The sequence below is a fragment of the Aquarana catesbeiana genome, linkage group LG02 (genome assembly GCF_042186555.1).
Source record: "Aquarana catesbeiana isolate 2022-GZ linkage group LG02, ASM4218655v1, whole genome shotgun sequence".
Classification (NCBI taxonomy): domain Eukaryota; kingdom Metazoa; phylum Chordata; class Amphibia; order Anura; family Ranidae; genus Aquarana; species Aquarana catesbeiana.
Window position 1 is genome coordinate 77,296,349 of NC_133325.1, and position 27,883 is coordinate 77,324,231.

At 42.8% G+C, this 27,883-nt stretch overlaps 1 protein-coding gene across 2 annotated transcripts in view; it reads left to right on the forward strand.

The window, feature by feature from the left end:
- The window catches only part of ARHGAP42 (Rho GTPase activating protein 42), a 525,190-nt gene that overhangs the window by 464,600 nt on the left and 32,707 nt on the right, over window positions 1-27,883 (forward strand). For both annotated transcript variants that reach the window (XM_073613052.1, XM_073613053.1), the window contains 6 exons: window positions 1,380-1,454; window positions 9,824-9,908; window positions 14,276-14,334; window positions 17,652-17,757; window positions 20,494-20,653; window positions 24,843-24,987. In XM_073613052.1, the coding sequence (XP_073469153.1) occupies window positions 1,380-1,454; window positions 9,824-9,908; window positions 14,276-14,334; window positions 17,652-17,757; window positions 20,494-20,653; window positions 24,843-24,987 (630 nt within the window). The remainder of the gene's footprint in view (window positions 1-1,379; window positions 1,455-9,823; window positions 9,909-14,275; window positions 14,335-17,651; window positions 17,758-20,493; window positions 20,654-24,842; window positions 24,988-27,883) is intronic.

A 27,883-nucleotide genomic window follows, 5' to 3' on the forward strand; every position in this document is an offset into this window, starting at 1 on the left:
TTCATTGATGCACATTACACTTTCGAATTGTTTGTGTCTAGTGTTTATTTATGCTCAAAAATGATGCATATGATGGTTTAGCAGTCCAGTTAACTTCACACAATCTGTGGATGCTTGGTTTGTTATTTCTGCAGACAGGTGTGTGGTATGTCTGCTAGGAACACCATATACCTACTGGCTGTTTACTGATGCACATTATATTCCTAATTAATTTGGCACTATTTTCCATATATTTATGATCACATTTTGTATGTTACTGTATACATTGGCTATGAAATACTGAGCACAAGCACTTTATTGTTATACCTATATAATATTAGTGTCCCCTTATTACTATACATCCCCCTCCTCCTGTGTAGACATAAACAGAGAGGAGGGGGTGGCGGCTTCACACTGCTCAGACAGCCCGTGGCCGCGAGAGAAGGGGATCATTGGTGCAGTGGTGTTGCCCTGGGCCCTGCCGAGGAATGTCACCCCTCTGGCGGGTGTCACCCGGGTGCGAACCGCACCCCCCTTGTAACGCCACTTGCAGCTCGCCTCTCCCTGCTCTAACCTGCCCTGTCACCGCACCACTGCCTAAACCCACCCCGCTGTCACCGCTTCAGTCGCGGAGGGGGGTGCTGGCTTGACACCTCCCCAGTGTGTGGCACCCGGGCGGCCTGCCTCCCCCCCGACCCCCTATTTGGTACTGCTACCCCTCTCTGTCAATCCCTCCATTGGCTTTCGCTCACCCAATGAATTAAATTCAAAATACTAACAACTTACAAAACCATAGACAACTCAGCCCCCAGCTACATTACTAACCTAGTCTCAAAATACCAACTCACTCTTCGTTCCTACCAAGAACTCCTGCTCTCTAGCTCACTCGTCACCTCCGCCCACTCGCCTCCAGGACTTTTCCCAAGCTTCTCCTATCCTATGGAGCTCCCTACTCCAATCTGTCTGACTATCTCCTACTATCTCCTATCTCCTACTTTGCTTTTAGACAATCCCTGAAAATCCTTCTCGTCAGAGAAGCCTATTCTACCTAAATCTAATAACTGTACTTTTATTTTCCCCATCAGTTAATCCTCCGCAGTTATTACCCTTTATATCACTTGGCCTTCCCTCCTAGGTTATAAGCTCTAATGATTTCTCCTGTATTGAATTGTATTGTAACTGTACTGTCTGCCCTCATATTGTAAAGCGCTGCACAAACTGTTGGCGCTATATAAATCCTGTATAATAATAATTGTTTTATGTGTACCTAGGGAAGCATGAATTTTATGTTCGGTCCTGGTGGTAAAACATAATATTGACTTTGAGTATGCAAAACAAAAAAAAGTCTTTGCTCTTTAGCACTTTTATAGCATTTGCGTGTTTTATGTCTTCATTTGTAGGTATCACTATTTTGGGACTCTACAGAATTGGAGGTGTGAACTCTAAGGTTCAGAAGCTGATGAATACAGTTTTCTGTAAGTATTTTTTTTTACTCTAGGTATAAGATGACATGTAAATGTTTCTGGCACACATCCCAAAATAATAGCAATGATATAGATTCAACTTTCCTATTTATTATAAAAAAGCAAGCCTGCATAATATAAAACAAGTAAAGGACATAGTACACAGTTAAATAAGCCCAATTCAGCTGCTTTTACAAAGCAGAAAGACAGATACATTTTTTACGTGCAGAGTTCAAGAGTGTGTTACGTACAGAATGCAGGGTTCAGGGGTGTGCTGTGTACAGAGTACAGAGTTCAGGGTGTGCTGTGTACAGAGTACAGGGTTCAGGGGTGTGCTGTGTACAGAGTGCAGAGTTCAGGGTGTGCTGTGTACAGAGTGCAGGGTTTAGGGGTGTGCTGTGTACAGAGTGCAGGCTTTAGGGGTGTGCTGTGTACAGAGTGCAGTGTTTAGGGCTGTGCTGTGTACAGAGTGCATGGTTCAGGGGTGTTCTGTGTACAGAGTGCATGGTTCAGGGGTGTTCTGTGTACAGAGTGCATGGTTCAGGGGTGTGCTGTGTACAGAGTGCAGGGTTGGGGAGTGTGCTGTGTACAGAGTGCAGGGTTTAGGTGTGTGCTGTGTACAGAGTGCAGGGTTTAGGGGTGTGCTGTGTACAGAGTGCAGGGTTTAGGGGTGTGCTGTGTACAGAGTGCAGTGTTTAGGGGTGTGCTGTGTACAGAGTGCAGTGTTTAGGGGTGTGCTGTGTACAGAGTGTAGGGTTCAGGGGTGTTCTGTGTACAGAGTGCAGAGTTCAGGGTGTGCTGTGTACAGAGTGCATGGTTCAGGGGTGTTCTGTGTACAGAGTGCATGGTTCAGGGGTGTGCTGTGTACAGAGTGCAGGGTTGAGGGGTGTGCTGTGTACAGAGTGCAGGGTTTAGGGGTGTGCTGTGTACAGAGTGCAGGGTTTAGGGGTGTGCTGTGTACAGAGTGCAGGGTTTAGGGGTGTGCTGTCTACAGAGTGCAGTGTTTAGGGGTGTGCTGTGTACAGAGTGTAGGGTTCAGGGGTGTTCTGTGTACAGAGTGCAGGGTTTAGGGGTGCACTATGCATGGTGTGCAACCCTAACCTCCCAATCCCCCCTAAAAAAAAATCCTTGCATTTCTCTCTACTACCCATGTATTCTACTCTAGTACCTCCCTGTGTAGGTGGCTTTGCCTCGCGTTGCAGGGAGATGGTTCTCCCTCTCAGATTCTGGAGATCTGTCCCTGCCATGAGCACGTGCAGGGATCTGTTAGATCCAGGAGCTGCTAAAAGTAAAGCTGTCCCTTGTAAACAGAGAGGGCTTCTGTGTTTACAAGTGACAGTGGGAGCGGAGGGTGAGAGCCCAAGGTAAGACTTTGCCTCTGTGAAGGAGCTTCCTGTCGTAAAGACCGGTCACTGCTGCTCTCTCATCTTGTGCGGGGTGACTGGCCTTGTCTCTGCCCCTCCTATTTTTTTTTTTCAGGCAGCCTGTGGTGGGTGGGGCCTGCTGGACCTCTCCCACAGCTCTGCCTTCTGCACAGGCTATGTGCAGCACAGTAATGATGGCACTGCTACGTTCACAAGGTAGTATCTGGACATTTTTGTGGAGTTCAGCTTTAAAGGGGTTGTAAACTTTCTGAATGTTTTCCCTCTTGAGAAGAGGAGATTAAGGAGGGATATGATCAACATACAAATACATAAGTGGTCCATATAGTGAACTTGGTGTTGAGTTATTCACTTTAAGGTCATCACAGAGGACAAGGGGGCACACTTTACATCTAGAGGAAAAAAGATTTAATCTCCAAATATAGAAAGGCTCCTTCACAGTAATGCCCCGTACACACGGTCGGACTTTGTTCGGACATTCCGACAACAAAATCCATGGATTTTTTCCGACGGATGTTGGCTCAAACTTGTCTTGCATACACACGGTCACACAAAGTTGTCGGAAAATCCGATCGTTTTAAACGCGGTGACGTAAAACATGTACGTCGGGACTATAAACGGGGCAGTGGCCAATAGCTTTCATCTCTTTATTTATTCTGAGCATGCGTGCCACTTTGTCCGTCGGATTTGTGTACACACGATCGGAATTTCCGACAACAGATTTTGTTGTCGGAAAATTTTATCTCCTGCTCTCCAACTTTGTGTGTCGGAAAATCCGATGGAAAATGTCCGATGGAGCCCACACACGGTCGGAATTTCCGACAACACGCTCCGATCGGACATTTTCCATCGGAAAATCCGACCGTGTGTACGGGGCATTAGAGCTGTGAAAATCTGGCAAGCTCAGTAGATTGCTTTAAAAAAAGTCCTGGATTCTTTCCTAAATATACATAATATAACTGGGTACTGACATTTATAGGTAAAAGTGATCCGGGGAAAATCTGATTGCCTCTCGGGGGATCAGGAAGGAATTTTTTTCCCTGCTTCAGCAAATTGGATGATGCTTTGCTGGGGTTTTTCGCCTTCCTCTGGATGAACTGTGGTTCAAGCATTGTGTATATGTGATTGTATTTTTTTTTTATGGTTGAACTGGATGGACTTGTGTCTTTTTTCAACCTGACTAACTATGTAACTAAGTAATTGGTTTTGCAAAGAGCAGCCCCGATCCTCTTCTTCTGGGGTCTCACGCCAGTGCTCCAGGCCCCCCCTCTTCATCGTGTGCCCCCCACAGAAAGCCACTTTTCCTGGGGGCACCCGTACGGGCTTGCTCCCGAGTTCCGCTGTTGTGTCCATTGACACAGACAGCGGGACTAGGCCCCCCCCCCCACTGCTATTAATCTGTCCAATGAGGAGAGTAACAGCTCGTGTGCATCGCTGAATCAGATTGGCCTCAGATAAGGAAAAGGGGGGGGGGGTCTGGGGGGAGCTGCAACACAGAAGGTTTTTCACCTTAATGGTGAAAAACCTTGAGGCTTTACAACCACTTTAATTCACACAAAACTTTTATCATGTTATGGATGGTTGCTGCTGCACTGAATCCACACCTGCTTCTTATAACAGCAGCAGAGTTCTTACCATTGGAAATATAAGAGGTTCAGAGATGAAATAACATTTTTTTTAGGTGGATTGAACTATTAAGCTACACTACTAGTGGGTTGGGGTTCTTCCATTTCTCATCAGCTCTAGAAAAAAATAAAAAATAAATGTAATTCTTTTGCTCAATGCATTTGCTTCCATGGAACAACTGTTATATTTAAAAAAGAAACATTTCTTGAAGAAAACTGGAAGATAATCTCACTATGAATGAGAGTAAAATATGAATCTGTGTTTTATTTAGGACATTTGGGTAAAAAAAAAAAAAAAAAAAAAGGTCTACATACCTGACATTGTTACACTTGGCTAGCTGAAGCAAAGGGGCTACTATACACATCTAATTAGATAAAAATGGTGCACTCATGTACGCTGTAAAAGCACAAAATAATATTCAGGGCAAGCTGACATTGTCATATCTCAGAACAAGCCTCTTCTTGCAGGATATGGGTTTTGTATTCATGGCTTTTATGAATAGACTATTCAAAAACATCTTCAAAATTTTTGAAGCAAGAGTCGCTTTTAAATGTAATGCTGAAAAAGGTGGGCATTATGAAGGGTGATGCAGGAATCAGATTGATGAATATTACATCTAATATTTTAAGTGCACATGTATTCCTACTGAAGCTTCTCAGTTGAGCACCCCTCCCGTATACATTATAGTTGCCATCAGGGCCAGATTTATAAGGGGCAAAAGGAGCAATTGCCTCAAGCCCCCCTCTATACAAAAGTTATATACAACAATATTAAAAATGATATATAATGTAACTAAAAAAAATAATGATATAAAATGTATAATAAAAAAACATACTTTCTTTTATGAAATGTATCTTGGGAAGTAATATTTTGCCAACCATCATCTGTAAAACTTGGGACTGGTATATTGTGTCCTTTTTCAAAAATGAGTTTTGGAGGCTCATAGAGCACTATGACTGTGTGTGTGTGGGTATGTGAGACCTCAGAATGACGTTGTGTCATGCAATTTAAAAATGTGCGACTGTCATTGAAAATGTAAACCAAATTTTTGTATAAGGGCCCCCCTCCATGGCTCTGGGTGCCATACGGGGTGACAAATGGTATCTTGTGACTTTTCTGACATTTTTTTTTTTTTTAGTCCAGCAGGAGCCCAGAGAGTCTCCTGTACAAATACTGACTTTCTCATATAGGGTATGCTCCCCTATATGGCAGTGCTCTGACCCGGTGATAGGTTGATCGGGTACCAAGTCCTATTAAAAGGGTCCAGCAGCACTAACAAAAGGATGCTTGAGAAGTTGCTTAATTGGTAGGTTTTAGGGAGAGTACAGGTTTTCTTTTCTTGATCTTTGAACTTGCTGTTACCATATAGGTAAATTGCCAGTATTCACAATATTTATAACTGCAGTTTAGGTCATTTTGGATTTTGATGTCCTGTGTGTGCAACAGATTGCACTTGTGTACTTTTTTTGACTGATTAAATGGTCAACATGGTAAATGTAGGGAGTTAGGAAGTGGCCTTAACCTACGGCCACTGCTTAAAAAAAGTTTTCCAACAGTCCTGTTCAACAGAAATTGATTGTTATACCGACTTCGGTGGAGCAGGAATGGCCATAGATGAAGCGGAATTCAGCCGGTTCAGCAAAGGCTGTCCAAATTTCAATCCATCTATGGCTACTCCTGCCCAACAGAACTTGATATAACAATCAACTTCTGTTGAACAGGACGGTTGGAAAACATTTTTCAATCAGTGACCGCAGGCAGTCGACTGCAGCCGCTGATCAGTTTATACTGACAACGGAGGATTCCCACTGTCAGAATACAATGGCACAGCAGGGAGGATTCCATCATCCACCTCGCATGTGTGGATGGGGGAATCTCTTCTTCTTTTTTTCCTATCAACCCACTGGCTGATCTAAAAAATTGAGGCATCTAGTGTATTGCCAGTCTTAATATGTGTGTGAGTGTAGTGGAGACCTTTGAATGTAAGCTCCTACAAGGGAGAGTGACTTGTGTGGTAATATGCCACTGCTATATAAGTACAAAAATTAAATGAAGGAAAAATGTTGGATTGTAGGGACAGTTCTGTTAAAAATGATGCATCCTTACGCTTCCCCCACTCCCCCCTTTTTTTGGGAAATTCCCCTTAAATACCTTAAATTCAGCTGATACATACCTTAAATTCAGCTGTCTTCTGGCAGGTCATGTTACATTCTCCTGCACCAGTTGGCAGTCTTTAATACTCTGAGAAGTGGTGCTGATGTAAGTACTTCAACACTGCACCCCCATCCCACAGGTGGTGGGTTAAATGACACTGGCCGTGACACTGGAGTTGCTGTGGGTGCCATTTATTTTCTCTGGTCACTGAGAAGAGGGAAGAAAGATTTTAAACATCTGTGTATTGCTTCTGGAACACTTATGTGAACCAGGAACGCTGCCAGATTCTGGCTCTACAGAACTAGGGATGTCCTCCTGCCTGTCATTCTCAGGGAGACATCTGATTGTCCATGGCCAGCCTGACTTAACAGAAGAACTTATTTACAACCTGTATCTTATTGGCTTCTACAGGACAGCCAAGGGCCATCTGTAGTAAAACCTCCATTAACAGCTAGTTTCATTTCTAATTTTTAACAAACATTTTTAATGTACTATTTTGTTTCATTTAAAAAAAAAATTTAAATTGAATACATTTTTTCAGCAGATACATTTTAATAAAGACAGTATTTATGTAATATGCCTGTGTATACAGTGCCTTGCAAAAGTATTCACCCCCCTTGGCATTTTTTGTGTTTTGGTGTCTCATAACCTGGAATTAACATGGATTGTTTGAGGATTTGCATCATTTAATTTACAGAACATGCCCACAACTTTGAAGACCCCCTAAAGTCAATACTTTTCCCTGGGGGCTTTGGATAAGTCTCTATGAGCTTGCCACATCTAACCACTGGGATTTTTGCCCATTCCTCAGTGCAAAACTGCTCCAGCTCCTTCAAGTTGGATGGTTAGCACTTGCATTCTCTATTGGATTGAGGTCTGGGCTTTGACTAGGCCATTCCAACACATTTACATGTTTCCCCCTAAACCACTCAAATGTTGCTTTAGCAGTGTGTTTGGGGTCATTGTCCTGCTGGAAGGTGAACCTCCGTCCTAGCCTCAAATCACACGCAGAGTGGTACAGGTTTTGCTCAAGAATATTCCTGTATTTAGCACCATCCATCTTTCCCTCAACTCTGACCAGTTTCCCAGTCCCGACTGCTGAAAAACATCCCCACAGCATGATGCTGCCACCACCATGTTTCACTGTGGGGATGGTGTTCGTTGGGTATGTGCCAGACATAGCGTTTTCTTTGATGGACAAAAAGTTAAATTTTAGTCCCAGACCAGAGCACCTTCCTCCATACATTTTGGGAGTCTCCCACAAGCCTTTTCGCAAACTCAAAACGTGCCATTTTGTTTTTTGCTGAAAGTAATGGCTTTCTTCTGGCCACTCTGCCATAAAGTCCAACTCTATGGAGCGTACGGCTTATTGTCGTCCTATGTACAGATACTCCAGTCTCTGCTGTGGAACTCTGCAGCTCCTCCAGGGTTACCTTAGGTCTCTGTGCTGCCTCTCTGATTAATGCCCTCCTTGCCCGGTCCGTGAGTTTTGGTGTGCGGCCGTCTCTTGGCAGGTTTGCTGTTGTGCCGTGTTCTTTCCATTTGGTTATGATAGATTTAATGGTGCTCCCAGGGATCATCAAAAATTTGGATATTTTTTTATAACCCAACCCTGACTTGTACTTCTCAACAACATTGTCCCTTACTTATTTGGAGAGTTCCTTGGTCTTCATGGCAGTGTTCGGTTAGTAGTGCCACTTGCTTAGGTGTTGCAGTCTCTGGGGCCTTTCAAAAAGTGACAGATCATGTGACACTTAGATTGCACACAGGTGGACATCATTTCACTAATTATGTGACTTCTGAAGGTAATTGGCTGCAGCAGAGCTTTTTATGGGCTTCATAACAAAGGGGGTGAATACATACACACATGCCAATTATCATTTTTTTACTTCTGCAAAATAGATTTATATATATATTTTTCTAATTTTACTTCACCAACTTAGACTATTGTGTTCTGATCCATCACATATAATTCAGATTAAAAAAAGCATTGAACTAAAGGTTGTAATGTAACAAAATAGGTAAAAAACCAAGAGGGGTGAATACTTTTGCAAGGCACTGTATGCACTGTAAGTACACCGATCAGCCATAACTTTATGACCACCCACCTAATATTGAGTAGGTCCCCCTATTGCTGCCAAAACAGCCCTGACCAATGGAGGCATGGACACCACTAAACCTCTGAAGGTATGCTGCGGTATTTGGTACCAAGCCATCAGTAGCAAATCCTTTAAGTCCTGTAAATTGCGAGGTGGGGCCTCCATGAAGTTTCTCCAGCACATCCCACAGATGCTCAATTGGATCGAGATCTTGAGAATTTGGAGGCCAAATCAACACCTTGACCTCAAACTTATTGTTGTGTTTCTCAAACCATTTTTGCAGTGTGGCAGGATGCATTATCCTGCTGAAAGAGGCCACTGCCATCAGGGAATACCGTTTCCATGAAATGGTGTACTTGTTCATCAACAATGTTTAGGTAGGTTGTGTGTGTCGAAGTAGCATCCACAATTGCAATGGCAGGGCCCAAGGTTTCCCAGCAGAACATTGCCTAAAGCATCACACTGCCTCCGCCGGCTTGCCTTCTTCCCATATGGCATCCTAGTACCATCCTTTCCCCAGGTACTGTAAGTGACACACACACACCTGGCCATCCATATGACAACATAAAAAATGATTTATAAGACCAGGCCTCCCTTTTTCATGGCTCCGTGGCCAAGTTCTGCTGCTCACGTGCCCATTGTATTAGCTTTTGGCTGTGGACACAGGTCAGCAGGGGAACCCTGACCGGCCTGCGGCTTGGTAGCCCCATACACAACAAACTGTGATGCCCATTTTTATGCTTTCAACACATCAACTTCAAGAACAACATGTTTACTTGCTGCTTAATATATTTCACTAACTTTCAGATACCATTGTAATGAGATAATCAGTGTTATTTCTGTTATTCCCATGTGAGTGGTCATACATTTTTGGCTGATCGGTATATTACTGTATATCTTTGTCCGCATGTACTAAGAAGTTTTTAAACATCGCAATGTACTTTTTCTATGCCAGCCATCAGGAGGATGAAGGTCAGACTTGGCTGGACTCACAGATCCCTGTGGAGGATTTGTACGATTTAGGAACATGTTTGTGGTTTATATTTCAGGTTTAATAGACTTACTGACAGCACCAGCCATAAATCTAAATTTTTTTTATTATTTTGTTTTAATTTTAAAGCTCCTAAAGCACCTCCTGATATGGATCTTGATTTAGAGCTATGGGACAATAAAACGATAACCAGCGCTCTGAAAAACTACCTCAGGTGAGTAAATTCCTTGTAGATTTTTTGCTTTACAGTTTAATGTATAAGCAATAATAGTATATTATACATTGTGCTGCTACACTTCAAATGCAATTACGTTCCAGTTTATTGTTAATAAGAGAAGTATGTTTTTTGGGTTTTTTTCATTCATACTTACCTAGGTGGATGCTGCATCTGTCCCCCGCCACCTCTTCACTGAGAACCGAGCCACTGAACACCGCCGATGGCTCGGTTTTCACAGATCCCTGAGAGGAGAGCTGCTGACTGTCAGTCAGCGTCTCTCCTCTCTGCTTCTCCAAGCTCATTGGAGCGCTGAGCTGTTGGGGGGGGGGGGGCAGGGAGAGGCCATCTCAGCGGCTCGCTGAGACTCTGAGACTGCCATCAATTAAGGCAGCTGGTGGATCCAGACTTGGAAGTCAGGCTGACACGCTGCCTCGGCAGATGGCAGTGACGTCAGCGGAGAGCGGACTTCAGACCGATCTCTGCTGAAAAGGGTCACAGGAGTGCAAAACGAATTGCACTCCTTTGACCCAGAGGAGAAGCCCAGCCTAAATAGCTCAGGCTGGACTTCTCCTTTAAAGGATCAGTGAATTGTGATTGGTTGAGGAGAGCTATAAAAGGTAAAGCCTTTCCTTATAGGTCATTTAATCTGGCAGCCAATCACAGTGAACAAGCTGGGCTTTATCAGTTCTCAATTCAGTTTTGTTACTAATTAGAATCCTACCCATGTGTGTCCCTCTATTAGTTCCAGTTGGGTAGAATGATGGAACATTCAAAAGAATATGTTTATGCTTTACGTCAGATCTCATTCTCACTTGAGACCTGCTTGTACATATTTTTTTCTGCTTACTTGAAAAGTCATCTGCAGACACAGGGATTTCTGCAAACAGAGTCATATCAAATAATGCATCGGTGGCATTCATGAATAGAGATTTCCGGAAATTTTGAAACCATTCTGGAAAAATTTAGGAAAAATCAATGTGGAGTAGTTTTACAAATTGAAAGTTGTTTTGTTACACTGGGAATGTTGCTGTTGCTTTTTAAACCTTTATTTTGTATTACAAATGGAATAACAAGGACTGTAAATGTTAAGAACATTTCAACAGGTAACCACCATCCTTCCCTCATAATAATGTAAAAGCTTCCTGCCAATATGCATTTTCAGTTATTGACAATGCTGATCCAAAAGCATATATTGCTCTTGCAAGGGCTTGATAAATGTTCTCCTGATTTGCAGGTGTCATTTTCTCTATAAATGAAGGTATTGTGTATTTATGGAAGGCCGTGGTTTGTAACACTTCCTTACTTGAAGAAGCTGCTGGTGAAGAAACACTTTGTGATGATCCAGAAGCAGCAGAAAGTGTTTCTAGAATGAAAAGCTCCTCACACTTTCACTCTGGTCCTCTTCATTTCATTCCATAAAGTATTTTTAGAGTCTTTAGGGCACCTCTGCCATGCCAGGATGTTTTGTCATCCTTGTAGCATTTGGAAAATAGTATTTCTTCTCATAGTATTTGCAAATTGCAGCTTTGTTCTCAGCAGAAATTGTGCTGTGGAAATGTTTCCAAACTCTAGATGTTGGTGTCACCATTTCACTGAGAGGAGGAAAAGAAACAAACAATTTACTGAGCAGATTATAGGGAAATATTATTCTGTGATGGTGGAGAACATTAATAGGAATCATTTAAAGGTTATAAAGATAAACAAATTTGTCAGACAAATTTACCCTCTTACCTTAAAGCCTGAGAGGACAGAAACTATTATCTACTGTATCCCAACAATCACCCAACTGTAGGAGGTACAATATGGAGCCTACAAGCAAACTAAACTGCAGCCTTTCCCCTGTCAGCAAAATTTGGTTGTACGCAAAGCACACAGCCAAATCTCCTGTTTCTAATCATAATAACAATTTTGTCTAATGATATAAATGCATCTCACCTTTTGATCGTATCCATCCTCTGGTGTGTGCCCCATCCAGACAACTAGACAAAACACATCCTTCTTACATTCCCATCTCAGCAAGACTGCCCTTACAGCTCTCAGTCCACCTCCTTTATTCAAAAGACCACAAAAACAATCACAAACAGGAAGCCCTGGCCCCAACAGCCAATCGCTCCCTTCACAGGATATGACCTCAGCCTCACAGGATATGACCTCACAGGATGTGAGTGACCATATAAGGATTTAGCAACAGAACACAAAACAACCAATGAACAATGACTACAGGACATGATACAATATACTAAATGACGATGACTAAAGTTCCTTGTGCATGGGATATTATCTACAGGTGTACGTCATGGCACCCCAAACATGTTGATCAGGCATACCAGGGGTGACAAGAGCAAATCACAGCTAAACCGATAATGAACGCATCCCCACCATACGATCGTTCTGTGCATTGCACAGGGGCCCTTTGCTGGCGGACATGCCCTCTCTTCGCAAACACTTCTCTCCAAACACTAGGAAGTTTTCCACTACCTAACAGGTCTCAGCCATTGTCAGTCTGCCCCAGTCAGCTCTTTAGAGCGGGCTGTGATTGAACAGACACTGGGAGACTTATGACAATACATTAATATAAAATTTTCCACAACACCCCTGCAATGCCCCCTAGTGGCAGAGATTTATATTTCTTTTGTTTGGGAATTGCATGTACAGTGTTACTTGAATTGTATTCCAGGATTTCCTTGACTTCAGCTGAGAGAATGTACAATAATTTACATTAAGACTTTACATAAAATCTCAGAAATCTTTAATCAAGGTCTTAATGTTTTATATTTGAATACCATGTCATAGTTGTATTGTTTATCATTGTAAAAGAACACATTCCACACTTTTTTTTCTGGAAAAAAACAAACAGCTTTGAATAAAACAGAAAAAAAAAGTTTTTTTTCCCAGGTTTTCCATATTTTTCCAGGCCTTCCTATCTCTATCCATGAAGGTGTGCATCCTCTTTAGAGTCGTTCACAGTTGGCTCAGTTGAGTAGTATTCACACTTCATGGTATGCTGGGGAAGCTTTCTTTGATATAACACTGTAAAAAGTTGCACATTTTCTCATCACCTTTTCTCTTCGGTGCCCTTTCATGTATACCTAATTCCTAACACTTCATAAAGGGAATGTACTATATAGAAAACTTGATTTTAGCATGTCAGGCATTACTGATATAACATTATACCAGCTAGGATGAGCAATGTATTTAGTTTTAGTTTCTCTAAAAAGTAAACCTGATTGTATCTGCTGTTTTACGAAAATATTTCAGTATTCCTGTGCAAATTCTGACTATGGTAAAGGTGAACTCCGGGAATGGGACAAAATACACTCTTACAGTGGGGCTTCCTGCTCACTGCAAGGCATACATCCTTGTACAGTATAGGGGTGCTGGCATAAGATGTATTACCCATCCTATGCCTCATTCCAGAAGGCTCAGCACTGTTCTGAAATTCTGGGCTGTGGGTGGTCCCTTGGTGTCATCACAAGCAATGCAGGGCTATCAACCCCGCATTGTGCATGAGGAGACGAGCATACAACTGCAGCCTGTTCCATACACTGTGTGTTCCAAACGCACTGGGTGTGCGATCTGCTGCGGGTGTCAATGTATTTGTAACAACACCCCAAACACAGATCACAAATGCAGTGTGTTTGCCTGCACTATATTGTATAGTACCGCAGTACCATGCCATCCGTTGCAGTGCGTTTTTGAAAAGTAGTGCATGAATCTTGATCCTTTAATGCATCATATACATGATTACAAGTTAGAACTTTTGTTCAGCCCCTGGGTGGTTTAGAAAAGACACTCTGATATGCTCTAACCATTGCTGTATCTAATATGGTATGATCCTCCATGTGAGGAGGTATTTCTCATTTTGTGGCAAAGCTGTATATCTTCCGGAAGCTTGTATGTTGATCCCTTTGAACAAGAAAAGTAGTGCTTGTACTACTTTTGGTGCAATCCAGTGCACCACACTGAATCACACAGGAACGCAGACCATGTTTCTGTGCAATTCAGGTGTGAACCGGACAAATCCAGGCTGTACTAATGAACAAATCTCAACTTTTGCAAAAAAAAGGTCAAGAGCTTGCCTGCTCCCTCTCACCACCTGCAACTCACCATTGACTGATCAAATGATGGCCACCAGTTTCAGGGCTCCCAGTGTGCTGAACACACAGGGGAAGGGTGGGAGCAGACACCTGAGGAAGACTGCATTGAGTTTAGGCAGCCACATCATTTGATTTTAGCAGAGGAAAGGCTTCCTTTAAATGCTGCTTTTTCTAATAAATATGAATCGGCCCCACTGAGATATATTGAATCTGAAAGCTCTTCATGAAATGTATGTCTTTGATGTAATTTGATTTTTGTGTCAACAGATGTCTAACTGAACCTCTCATGACGTACAAATTACACAAGGATTTTATTCTTGCAGTCAGTAAGTACATCGACTTTTAGTAACTACAGCAAAATCTACTCACAGTTTGAATGAGATGTGTGACTTTCAGTAACACAGAGAAACCAATCTGCTTTTGGATTTTTGCAGGCAGATTAGGAGATGATCTCCAATTGGTTAGTGTGGGTTACTGCACTTTATACATCCTGATAGCCAGGGCTTTTTTTTCAGCAGAAACGCAGAGGGACACAGTTCCGGCACCTCCAGCAATGAATGTATGTAATGGCAAGGATTCAGGGCCATTTTTAACGCAGGGCAAAAGGGGAAGCTGCCCTGAGTCCAGTCATTGTTGTGGGGCCCAAAGCAGCTGCCCCTTGAGCCCCCGCTGCCCGCAAATTGTTAATAAGTGGATTTGGGAGGGCCCAAGAAAATGTTTGCCCAGGGTCCGATCCAATCAATATTAAAGACGGCCCTGCAAGGATTGCCGGGGTGTGTTGGAGGGTCTATTGATGCTTGCTGCTGGGGGATCTATTTTTGTGTTGAGGTCTATTGTTGCTAGTGGGGGGTCTTATGTTTCTGTGTCAATTGTTGCTGGGAGGCATCTACTGTTGAGAGAGAGTTCTATTGTTGATGGCTCTTGGAGGGTCTATTGATGCAGTCTGCTGGGACATCTGTTGTTGCTGCTGGGGGGGTCTATTGTTGCTGGGGCAGTATTTTTTGCGGGGGTCAACTATTGTTGTGTGGGGGATCTATTTTTGCTAGGGTGAGGTCTATCATTGCTGGGGGGGGGGAGGTCTACTGTTGCTGGGGTGGGTCTATTGTTGCTCACTGTAGGGGATCTATTTTACTGTCTTTCTTGTTATCATTAACAAATTCCATGCAAATGACTTAGTAGTAAAAATGATACTTGGTTCTGTATTCTCTAAAAGGGGCGGTGCTGGGAGGTTGGTAGGAGGTGGAACCAAGGAACAGTGCTCAGAGGCGGGTAAGGATCAGAAAGTAAGGGTGAAGGTCGGAGTTCCTGCACCAATTATCTGAGAAAAAAAGCCCTCCTCATAGCTCTTTTCATTGTCTGACCAGTAAAATCTGTATTTTTTTGTTTGTATTTTTTTGTATACTATATACTGTATTTTCTAGAATCATGTTTCCTATTTACTTTATGCCCACATTTTTATTTCTGTCTTCAACTGTCTCACTTCACATAGTTCAGTGAGAGATGCTATAGACTAGTAGATGTATTCACACTCCCATGGAACGCATTCTGCTGACTCTTATGGCCAGTTTCACATGGGGGTCAGTTTGTATAAGAGCAGTGTGAACAGAAAGCTTTGACAAAGCATTTGCAAAGCTTTCAGCAAGTTTTGTTGAAGTGTTTAAAGTACCATTCAGCTCCAGTTTGTAAATGTTGAACACAGATCCTAATGGGAATGCTGAATGTCACTTTAAGCAAGCTGCTAGCAGGCTTCAGCAGGCTTTCGACAAGCTTCAAAAAGTGCTGAAGCCTACTAGCAGCTTGTTTAACCACCTCCCACCCGCCGTATTGTAAAATGACAGGCCCAAGGTGGCTCTCATCAGTGGCTCCCATTGGTGCCCATCAGTGCCGCCAACCAGTGCCTATAAGTGCCACCTATCAGTGCCCATCAGTTCCACCTATCAATGCCCATCAGTGTCTTCTATCGGTGCTGCCTATCAGTGTCCATTAGTGTTCAGGATAACAGGCGGTGCGCACCCATGGGGGAGCGTATCGCGGCGATCGGTCGTGCGACGTGTTAGTCGGACACACCACAAGACCAAACTCAGCAAAGAGCCTTTGATGGAGGCTCTTTACCACGTGATCAGCCGTGTCCAATCACGGCTGATCACAGTGTAAACAGGAAAAGCCGTGTATTGGCTTTTCCTCACTTGCGTCTGATAGACGCGATTAGAGGAAAGCCGTTCAGCTGCTCTCCTAACAGGGGGGGTCTGCCAGCGCAGCCCCTCCAAGGATGCCCACTTCAGACCACCAGAGATGCCACCAGGACCACTAGGGTTTGCCACCACTGATGACCACCAGGTATGCTACCCATGGCCACCAGGGATGCCAATCTGTGCCCAAAATCAATGCCCACAAATGGTGCCAGTCAGTTCCCTTCAATACAGTCAGTGCCTCCTTATCAGTGATGCCCATCAGTGCAATCTATCAATGTCTATCAGTGCCACCTATCAGTGCCCACCTATCAGTGACCATCAGTGCCCCTATCAGTGCCATCCATAGGTACCTATCAGTGCAGCCTTTCAGTGCCCATCAGTGCTGCATACCAGTGCCATCTATCAGTGCCGCATATTAGTGACAATCATCAGTGCCCATCACCCAATTATGCTTTTACTTTGCAGAGGAATAAAGAGGAAGTAAAACCCATCAGGGTTTACTTTCTCTTTATAGCTTCAACAAAGCTTTTTGAAAGCTCTGCAAATGCTTTATCAATGCTTGCTGTTCACATTGTTCTTATACAAGCTGAAGCCCGTGTGAAACAGGCCTATGAGTTTTTGGTCCTTCTGGGTCTCCATTCAATTGCAGCACACATATGGTGACAGCTCATTCCTTTAAAAAAATTTGGTCATAAGTCACTATAAGGTCACCATACTGTTAGAAAGAAATCTCTGGATCTCTGAAGTTGAGTGTTGCAGCAAAAGCTGCTGGTTTTATCTTTAAATGGCTATTCATTTGCATCTTTTTGCTTAAAGCCTAAATTCAGGAAAAGTTGAAGGAACCAGTACATGTTTTTCTATTGGATGGGATAACACAGAGGAATATTAACCTTAACCCCCTGTCCTGCAATAGCCATTGGTTAGGTCCTTTTTTTTTGTCCAGTGCTGGTATTTGGGTGGGCATTTATACCAGCAGCCACATCCTATCCTGTGGCTATGGCCACTGGTCCTGAATTGTATGTCCTGATGTTGGTGAGAGCGGTGATGACAGGACTAGTCAGAGGGCCATAAAATAGTGCCTTTTGGGACCAGTCGTCACTATTGGAACCAGCAGGTAGGAAAATTTCAGGACAGTGGATTAAGGTGACCGATACTCTTTGTTATTCCATCCCCTAGATAAAATAAACACTGGGTTCCTCATCCACTGAGGGTGAAGAGTTATATACAGTATGTGCCAGTTTGGAGGAAAGTATTAAAGAATAGAGGAGCCCTAACCATTGATAACTATGACAATCTGAGGAGGAGGAGTGGACATGGGCAGTTTTTCCTATTTTTAAGTCTTTTCCCAATGTATCAGTGTACAAAGTGTTGTTGTTTCTGATAACCAAATTGGAGTTAACATATTGGGGTAGTTGTGAAAATTGCTTAGCGGAGTCCTTTTTTCCTCACAGAATCAGATGATCAGAACTACAGAGTTCAAGCGGTTCACGCCTTGGTTCACAAACTGCCTGAGAAACACCGAGAGATGTTGGACATCCTAATCAAGCATCTTGTCAAGTACTGTGACGTTCATATATGTATAGCTTATCCCAGATTTAAATTACCGGGAATGCATATTTCCTGCTAATACACTAAGTGATACTCTTTGGATAATTCTTGTTTTTGAATTCTACGCAAGCATTAAATGTGAAAACCTAGGTTTAATTAATAATTTAAAAAAAACAACAACCAGCACAAGGGCCAGTACTTACATTTAAAGAGGAGTGTCCCTTGTGCTGGTGCCACCTGTCCTGGTTGAATTTTGAAATGTTCTGCCCCCCCCCCCCCCTTTCCCTATACCCCCACAGTTGTAATTTTCATGTGCTGCAGGGGATAATACAAGCACTGGACCTGTGATAGGCACTCATCAAAAGTGCCAACTATGCCCGCCTTTTCCACCCCCTCCTCCAGTCATAGAAGTTATACTTCCATCAGTGAAAAGCACTCTATGAATGAAGGAGGCAGACCTTTCATTCATCTGCCTGTCCTCTATTCATACAGCTCTTTCCATTCATACAAGCTATAGTACAGCGTGCCTGGATGTGTGGGATAATAGGCGCAGGGGTGGTAACTACTCCACATTGGATTCCCTAGAAATGACCTAGAGAATCTAAAACAGGAATGTTCAATACAGTATATATCACCTGCTCCAGATTAGCCCATATACAGGCAGCCAAGCAGAACATTGGTGCAGATTTGTTCCAAGTCCCAATAACATCCAAATAAAGAAAATTAGCACAGGATAAAAGATAAAGTGCTGACGAATTTCCCACTGTAATCAGTGTTTTGTCAATGTAGCGGCATCCCCGACCTCCAAAGGTCTAATGGTGACCTCAAGAGTCAGGGAGAGCTAACATCCTTCCTTGTAGTGTGGGTTATTAGGCATGGTGGGTGCAAGTTGGAAACATGGGTGCCAGTCACTTTTTGGAATGCAAGAAAAAGGAGATTTATTGTCTCTTAAACAGAACTGGGGGAGAGAGGATTAGGGCCAGGACACCCTTATGCCGCGTACACACGACCTGTTTTGCCGTCGGAATAAACTCCGAAGGTTTCTCAGACGGAATTCCATTCAAGCGGTCTTGCCTACACACGGTCAACCCAAAGTCCAACCAAAGTCCGACCGTCCAGAACGCGGTGACGTACAACACGTACGACGGGACTAGAAAAAGGAAGTTCAATAGCCAGTAGCCAATAGCTTCCGTCTCATACTTGCTTCAGAGCATGCGTTGTTTTTGGTCCGTCAAAACAGCATACAGAGGAGCGGTTTTCCCAAAAGGAATTGGTTCCGTCGGAAATATTTAGAACATGTTCTATTTCTAGGTCCGTCAGAATTTAAAAAAAAAATCCGATGAGGCATACACACGATCGGAATAGACGATGAAAAGCTTCCGTCTGACTTTTTCTGTCGGACATTCCGCTCAAGTGTGCGCGGCTTTAGGCAGATGCAGTAGTTATTGGCAGACTCCAAGACAAAATAATAGGCAGACAGCTATACAGATAGAGGGCCTTTAAGCTGCATGCAGCAACTGTATTTGTAGAACTGCTGTCTCCTATGGCAACTGAACTTTGAACAGTAAATAGAGATCCATACGCGTAACTCACAGGAACCCGTTATAGATCTTTTCTCACATCTCACAGTATCTTACTGTAGATCTTCACTCACTTAGCTCCCGGTCTCTCGTTAGACCCCAGACGTCACTGGATCCCCTGAGCTCTTCCACAGCTAACCTGCTGTATACTCCTCAAACTTTACCCCTGCTAACCCGCTGGGTCCCTGGCTTGGCACTCTACTGAAGCTTTCCCACTTCTTCACCATCCCCGGCTGGTGAAAAGGCTGTTCTGGTACTTCCATACACTGGCCTCTGATAACAGCAATGGTTGTCCCTTTCTGGCGACTATTCCTCCCTTTACCCCTGGACTTGGTCATCACTTGCCCCTGGCGACAGGAGTGGTCGTCCCTTGTTGCAACTGCTTCTGCCTCACTGCTGGCAATGATCCAGTTCCCCCGTCCGGCAGAACCTCTGCAACTTGGTTGGGCTTCCTGCCTGTAGCCCCAATCCTGCGCTGCCTCTCTCAAACCTGGATAGGCCTCAGACAGCCTAGCAGCCAGCTGCTCCCTGACTCCTCCCAAATAAATAGGCGTTCCCAGCAGGCCAAGGGACCAAACAGGCTGGGTCAACCTATTAACTCCTAGTCTGGATCCCTATGCCCTTATCATTTTACTGTGTCAGGCAACAATGCCACCCAGTGACAGAAGAGAGAGGTGCATCAAATCCAGAGTTAGGGAAAAAGCCAGTGAATCCCCTATCTATCAGGCAGGCTAGTTACCACCTAGCAAGCTAAATTTGTTAGCAACCCTGCCTACTATGAGGGTGCTACATCAGTATAAAGCCTAGCAAAAGTTTCATGGCAGGGAAACAACATAGAAGTGTAATTCTTGTCCTCAACTACCAATCAGATTTTTCTGAATTATTCTTTATTTTTCTCTTAAAAAACTGCTGGCAGGCAGGGCTAATAAAAATCCTTAGGTGGGGGGAAGGAGGGGCAAGGCTTGACACAATTAGGAAGACTTTCTTAAAGGATTTTAAGAGCATGCATTCCGTTGTAATCAAACCTGAAAAAAAGGTAACAAAAAAGAAAAAAACATAAAAGTACTTTTGTGCTGTTTTTCTCATTTAGTTCAAGTCTCACCAATTTGATCAATTACTCTAGGCACAATATATTATGTTGTGACAATTATATTTTATCCCATAGGGTTTCACTGCATAGCCAACAGAATCTTATGACTGTTTCTAACCTGGGGGTGATCTTTGGGCCGACCCTGATGAGAGCTCAAGAGGAAACCGTAGCAGCTATGATGAATATCAAGTTTCAGAATATTGTGGTGGAAATTTTAATAGAGCATTATGAAAAGGTATAGTCAGCACAGCGAAAGATTTGTAGCTGTATGTGTGGTTTATGATTTTGAAAGCCCAGGAACAAACATTTTATAAATTGCAGCTTACCAGTTCTTACTTACCAGCCGCTATTGATGAGAAATCACTCCAACAGGAACACCGACAAAAGGAAAAAACTAATTTTTAATAGAGAGAAAGCAGTAGACCCTCTGACAGTCATTTTATTGCACTACGTGGCGTGTACTTTTGAAACTGGAACACTCTGCATATAAAAGCACTGCATTTAAATGCACTACAACACATCACAGCGTGCTGAAATACATGTTCAGCAAAGAAAATTAGTGTTAGTTGGCTTCTGCTGTGTACAAAAACCCACACATTAATAATGCACATCAAGGCAATGCATGAAAAAAACTGAATACAATACCTGTCAGCTCAGGTGCATTTAAAGTGGTTCTAAAGCCTTAAGGTTTTTCACCTTTAATGCATTCTATGCATTAAAGTGATACTAAAGTCTCATTTTTTCTCTTTAAAAATAACAAACATGTCATACTTACCTGCTCTGTACAGCGTTTTTTCACGGAGCAGCCCTGATCCTCCTCTTCTCAGGTCCCTGGCTGGAGCTCCTGGCCCCTCCCTCTTGTCGAGTGCCCCCACAGCAAGCTCCGTGTGTCCATTCAGACACAGAGCAGCGGTTTGGTCCCACCCCCTCGCTCTCCTCATTGGCTAACTGACTTTGACAGCTGCGGGAGCCAATGGCGCCACTGCTGTGTCTCAAACAATCAGGAGAGAGAGTCCCAGAGGGGCGAGGCACTCATGGACATCGCTGGATCGAGATGGGACTCAGATAGGTATAAGAGGGGCTGAGGGGGGCTGCTGCACAATGAAGTTTTTTTATCTTAATGCATAGAATGTTTTATCTTAATGCATAGAATGTATGAGCCCGATCCGATCCATCGATGTGTATGAACGCAGTGGCTCCAGCTGCTGTTTCGCTCCTCATTGGACAGATTGATAGCAGGGGGAGACATTGGCTCCTGCTGCTGTCAATCAAATCCGGTGACACGGGGGTCGGGGGGGGGGCGAGTCTCGCTGTCTGTGTCAATGGACGCAGCACCGGGACTCGGGAGCATGCCCACACATCGCAGGTAATCGCTGGCTGTGCGAAGAAGCTTACACCAGTAATAAACAGTAGCAGGAAGCTGCTGCCATTCACACCATGGCAAAATGTCCATGCAATTGTAGCCATATTCATATTCACCTTTAAAAGAAAGCATAAAAAAAATTTTACTTTCATTATACATTCCCTTTAACTGCTGGAACAAAACTTGTCATACCGGCAATTTTGTCCTTTGTTTTCTGAATTATAAACATTTTAGTCACAGCATAATTAAATACTTGAAGGCAGAAGTCACAGAAATCTTTTATAACAGTTCCAAATTAAACAAATCCTTATTTTTATACAAAAAAAAAAAATTAAACAAATCCTTATTTTTATACAAAAAAAAAAAAAAAAGACAGAACCAGCCTCATTTCACAGCTGGTGTCCACTGTCTTCATGAAGAATTTGTTTTGTAATTCCTAAAGAAAAAAAGAGCGCATGCTGCTTCCATAATAGCAATAAAGTACAAAGCTTGTTACCAAAAACTTCTTTTTGAATTTTTTACTAGTGTGGCCCTGCAGCTCGGAGGGCGCACAGCAGTGATATAGCGGCTGTGGGTGGGAAAGGGCAGATCGGGGGGTGCAGGCATTTGGCATACCCTAATGCTTGCTTGCTTCCCCCTGTGGACCGATGCAACTGCGTTCAAAAGGAACAGGAACACAGGCGTCCAAAACTCCCACATGTGTCAAATTCTGAAGATATTGTCAAAGGCTGAGCTTCAATGGATTGAAAATTGTTGGCACAGGTTAGAAAAAACGATTAGAGGAACAGACTCACACAGGGTACGTGAAGATATCATGTGCCTAATATAACAGTCTGTATTTGTATCATCCAGTGCACTTGTTATAGCCATAGATATTATGGGTGCTATAGTAAAGAGACGGGTGGTACCATCCAAAGCACAGTCCAAACACAGAGGTCTCACGGCACACCATTAAGGGTCGGCTCACGCCACAATTTCTGCGTTCCAGATGCAGTTCTGCATGTGCATCTTTGGTCCGTTCCAATGTGTCCCCCCCCCCCCCCCCCCCCATTTATTTTTTTCCTCTCGATTGAGCAGTGTTAAAGTGGTTGTAAAGGCAGAAGGTTTTTTATCTTAATGCATTCTTTGCATTAAATTACTTGCCGACCGCCCACTGCAGATATACTGCGGCAAGGAGGCTCAGCTGCGTGAACCAACGTACCTGTCCATGCATGTGATCATGTGGGCGCACACCCGCTGCACGTGGGGGGGAGCGCGCGGGTCCAGCGGACTCAATGTCCGCCGGCCACTGGCGACTGCTCCTCACAGAGGCAGAATGGGGATCTGCCAATATAAACAAGGCGAATCCCTGCTCTGACAGGGGAGGCGAGAGAGATCTGCTGTTCCTAATGATCAGGAAGCGATCTCTCTCTACTCCCTGTCAGTCCACTCCCCCCCCCCACAGTAAGAAACACCTCCCCAGGGAACACTTAACCCCTTGATCGCTCCCTAGTGTTAACCCCTTCCCTGCCAGTGTAATTTATACAGTGAACAGTGCATTTTTATAGCACTGATCGCTGTATTGGAGTCACTGGTCACCAAAAAGTGTCACTTAGGGTCAGACTTGTCCGCCGCAATTTCACAATCCCGCTAAAAATCACAGATCGCCGCCATTACCAGTAAAAACAATAAAATATTTAAGAGTCCCTAAATCGATCCCCTATTTTGTAGACGCAATAACTTTTGCACAAACCTATTCATATACGCTTCTTGGGATTTTTTTACCTAGCAGAATACATATTGGCCTAAACTGATGAATAAATTTGTTTTTTTACATTTTTTGGGGGGATATGTATTATAGCAAAATTGTCCTTTTTTTATGTTTATAGCGCAAAAAAAAAAACCCACAGAGGTGATCAAATACCACCAAAAGAAAGCTTTATTTGTGGGAAAATAAATTTGTTTCTGCACAACGTCGCACGGCCGCGCAATTGTCAGTTAAAGAAACGCAGTGCAGTATCGCAAAAAATGGCCTGGTCATTAAGGGGGTAAATCCTTCCAAGGCCGAAGTGGTTAAGATAAAAATCCTTCTGTGTGCAGCAGCCCCCCTCATACTTACCTGAGGTCCATTTAGATCCAGCAATGTTGCATGAGAGAGTCCGGGACTCCCCTCCTCATTGGCTGAGACAGCAGTGCAGTGCTATTGGCTCCCGCTGCTGTCAATCAAAGTCAGTGAGCCAATGAGAAGAGAAAGGGGGCAGGGCAAGGCTGCGGCTCCGTATCTGAATGGACACAGGGAGCTGCGGGTTTGGCTCAGGTGCCCCCATAGCATGCTGCTTGCTGTGGGGGCACTCACAGGGAGGAGGGGCTAAGAGTGATGGCCAGGGACCCGAGAATAGGAGGATCTGGGCTGCTCTGTGCAAAACCACTACACAGAGCAGGTAAGTATGACATGTTTGTTATTTTTAACGAAAAAAACACGACTTTAGTATCACTTTAATTTTTAACGAAAATATTTTCATCAACAAAATTAACACTATTTGAGTTGACTAAAGTACAGCGAAAACTAAAACAATTCAGATGACTAAAATATGACTAAAACTAAATTTGACGTCAAAATTAACACTGGTTGTATATAACAGCTCAATCTGTGTCTGTAGTGTATGTTCAAACCTTAATACCATAAATAATAACATGTTATTAGATTTTTATTCCAGGAGTATATAAGGAGTTCAGAAATTCTAGAGAAATGCTTAAATACATTACAATTTAACTAAACCCATTAGATTTTAGTTGACTGAAATGTTAGGGAGATTATGGTAGACTAAAATACGACTAAAACTAAAATGGCATTTTATTTAAAAGATTATGACTGAAACTAAATTGACATTTGACATCAAAATTAACACTGCAATAGAAGACATGTTCAGTTTTGATGCGTTTTGCCACGTTCCAGATGCGTTCCAAACAAAAAAAAAAATGTTCTACTTTTCTACTTTTTTTTAACTAAAATGTGAATGGTTGTGGCTTAAAATTGTCAAGTTTGCTTTCTTTTTTTAACAATGAATCTTACTCTGCACAGATCTTTCACACAGCTCCGGACCCCAATGTTCCTCTCCCCCAGGCACAACAACGTTCAATCTCCAGGAGAACCAGAGCCATTTGTCTTTCCACTGGACCACGAAAGCCCAAGGGGAGATATACACCGTGTCTGGCTGATCAAGACAGTGAGTCTTACTAGAATAGCTGACTTAATAGGGACACCCCACTGTTTACAAATCTAACATTATGTCATACAGTGCATCTGTTGCTTGGGGACAATTTTATTTTCATTTTTAAACTTGCATAGTTTCAAAACTGTCCTATATCTGTTTTTTAGCTATGTATAATTTTTGTTTTACAAAAATTATTCAATGTAGGGTGAACTTATGACAGATTTAGCACTTCGCAGAGTATTATGGGTTTTATAAAGATTTAGCATAAAAGAAGCTGATTGCCTTCAGACTCTCTGATTGATCCTTCCATGGGAGGGGATGAAAGAGTGAGAAATCATTGCTCTGGCTTTCATTTGTGTAAAATTCAACTTCAGATATTGAGTTCTGTGAACTAAAGGCCTTTAACCACTTGACGACCACCCCATAACAGATTTACTGCTACATGGCGGCCGTTCTGTGCAGAATCACGCATATACGTGGTCCTGCACTTCCGCATAGGGGGGCGCGGTTAGTCCCATTGTGATTAGTCACAGCAGAAGCTGATCCGTGGTTGCCGGCAAATGGATGTCCATTTTGCAAATGGATGGGGCTCTGCATATATTAACAAGGCATAGCTCAGTCCTGTCAGCAGGGGAAGAAAATCCATCACATCCCTTAGTGAAAGCAGCGCACACAGTACACAAAAACACTGGTTAGGCACACATTTAACCCTTTGATCACTGTAGATGTTTAACCTCTTCCTAGCCAGTGTCATTAGTACAGTGGCAGTGTATATTTTTAGCACTGATCACTGTATTAGGCTCCATGCACACTGGAGCTCAAAAAAGCTTTTTCTGGATGCCAGATTGCTGCTAAAAAACGCTGGTTGAAAAACGCGCTTTTAACGACAGTTTGTACTAGTGTTTATGTGCGTTTTTTAGCGTTTATGGGCGTTTTTAATAAAAATACACAGAGGACACTGCAAAAATCCCACATTGCATTCCCAAACTCCCACAATGCATTGAAAAAATAGAACTCCGAATGCTAATTAACGCGCATTTATGAGCCTTTATGCGCGTTTACCTGCGTTTTGCGGTTTTTAGGGTCAGAAAAACGGCACTTTGAACACAATTTTATGGCGTTCAAAGAACAGCCCATAAACTCCACTGCTGATAAAAGCTAAAAAACGTCCATGTGTGCATGGATACATAGGATAATATAAAGTGGAGTTTATGGGCTGTTAAAAAAAACTGCAGTTTATGAGCTCCAGTGTGCATGGAGCCTAAGTGTCCCTGGTTCCCACAAAGTGGCAAAAGTGTCAGTTAGTGTCAGATTGACTGCCACAATGTCACAATCCCACTATAAGTCGCTGATCGCCGCCATTACTAGTATAAAAAAAATAAAATAAATAAAAATTCCATAAATAAATCCCATAGTTTGTAGGCTCTATAACTTTAGCGCAAACCAATCAATATACGCTTATTGGGATTTTTTTTACCAAACATATGTAGCAGAATACATATTGATCTAAATTTATGAAGAAATTAAATTTTTAAAATTTTTTATTGTTTTTTAGAAGAAAGTAAAAAATATTGTTTTTTTTTTAAATTGTCGACCTTTTTTTGTTTATACAGGCAGTCCCCGAGTTACGAACGGGTTAGGGACTGCCTCTTTGTTCTTAAGTTAGTTTTGTTCGTAAGTCGCATGCGCAGAACGGCAGAGACGTTACATACATACATTTTTCCGTTAAAGTAACACAGTGCTATATCCCAAAACATGGCCTGGTCATGAAGGAGGTAAATCTTCTGGAGGTCAAGTGGTTAAAGAGGACCTTCACCGTTCTTGTGAAGTTTCCCCCTCTCGACCCCAACTCTACACAAATAGGGCAGTGGGGTTTTTTTTTTTCGTTTTTTTCCTTACCTTTCTTTTCTTCATAAAAGTGCAGCACGTGCACTTAATTCGCCTAGACAAATAATGTGCATAGTGCTACCTGGGATATACACGTCCCATATCTCAGGAGGCCTTGAGTCTTCCATTCAGCTAGTATAATGGGGACGGGCCTATCGGTGCATCATCCTGAGGCTCTGCCACCTGTACCCAGAAGATGACAATGCAGGACTGAGTCTGGTCACAGAAGGTTGTCAGCGGGACAATGCTGGATCCGGTGGCTGGGTGAGTATCCATACTGTGCCTACAACACCATCAGGTAAGCAGGGGTATAGAAAAAAAAAGGGGGGGGGGGGGTAAGCCGAAGTTCCTCTTTAAAGAGGCAAGTAATGATAACCTGGAAAACATGCAAAAAAGAATGCCATCTGCTGGCTGAAATGAGACTACAAAAATATTCATCAACATTTTATCTTTATCTGTGTGATAACATTTTTGAAAAAAATATGAAAAGAAAATTTGTACAAAACCATTATAGATTCTTTTTACATAAACAAATCTACTCGGTAGACTTGCCAAATGCAGATTACACACAATACCAAAAAATGTCAGCATTTTGAAAACTAATTTAGATACATTGTAGATGTAATATATATCTATACACAATCATGTGAAAAAGTAAGTACATCCTATGGAAATTGTTGACTTTTTCAACATGTTTGAACAGGCAAACATTAGATCTTTATTCAGACGGTGCCTGCAAATAAGGGTAATATATTTGACCAAGTAACACACGGTGTATTCATTTTTATTAACTAAATGGTCACAATACAGATTTGTCAAAGAAAAAGAAAGTAAGTGTACCCCTACAGTTACCACCACTTCATATCCATGAAATGAATCTGGGGTTCCAGATTAGGTTCCAATGATTAGAACCTTATTAGGGAGTATGTAAGTGGAATCTGTCTTATTTAAACCTCAGACATATAGGGTTTGGTGTTCTCTTTGCTATTGGCATGTGTGATGTCATCATGCCAAGATCAAT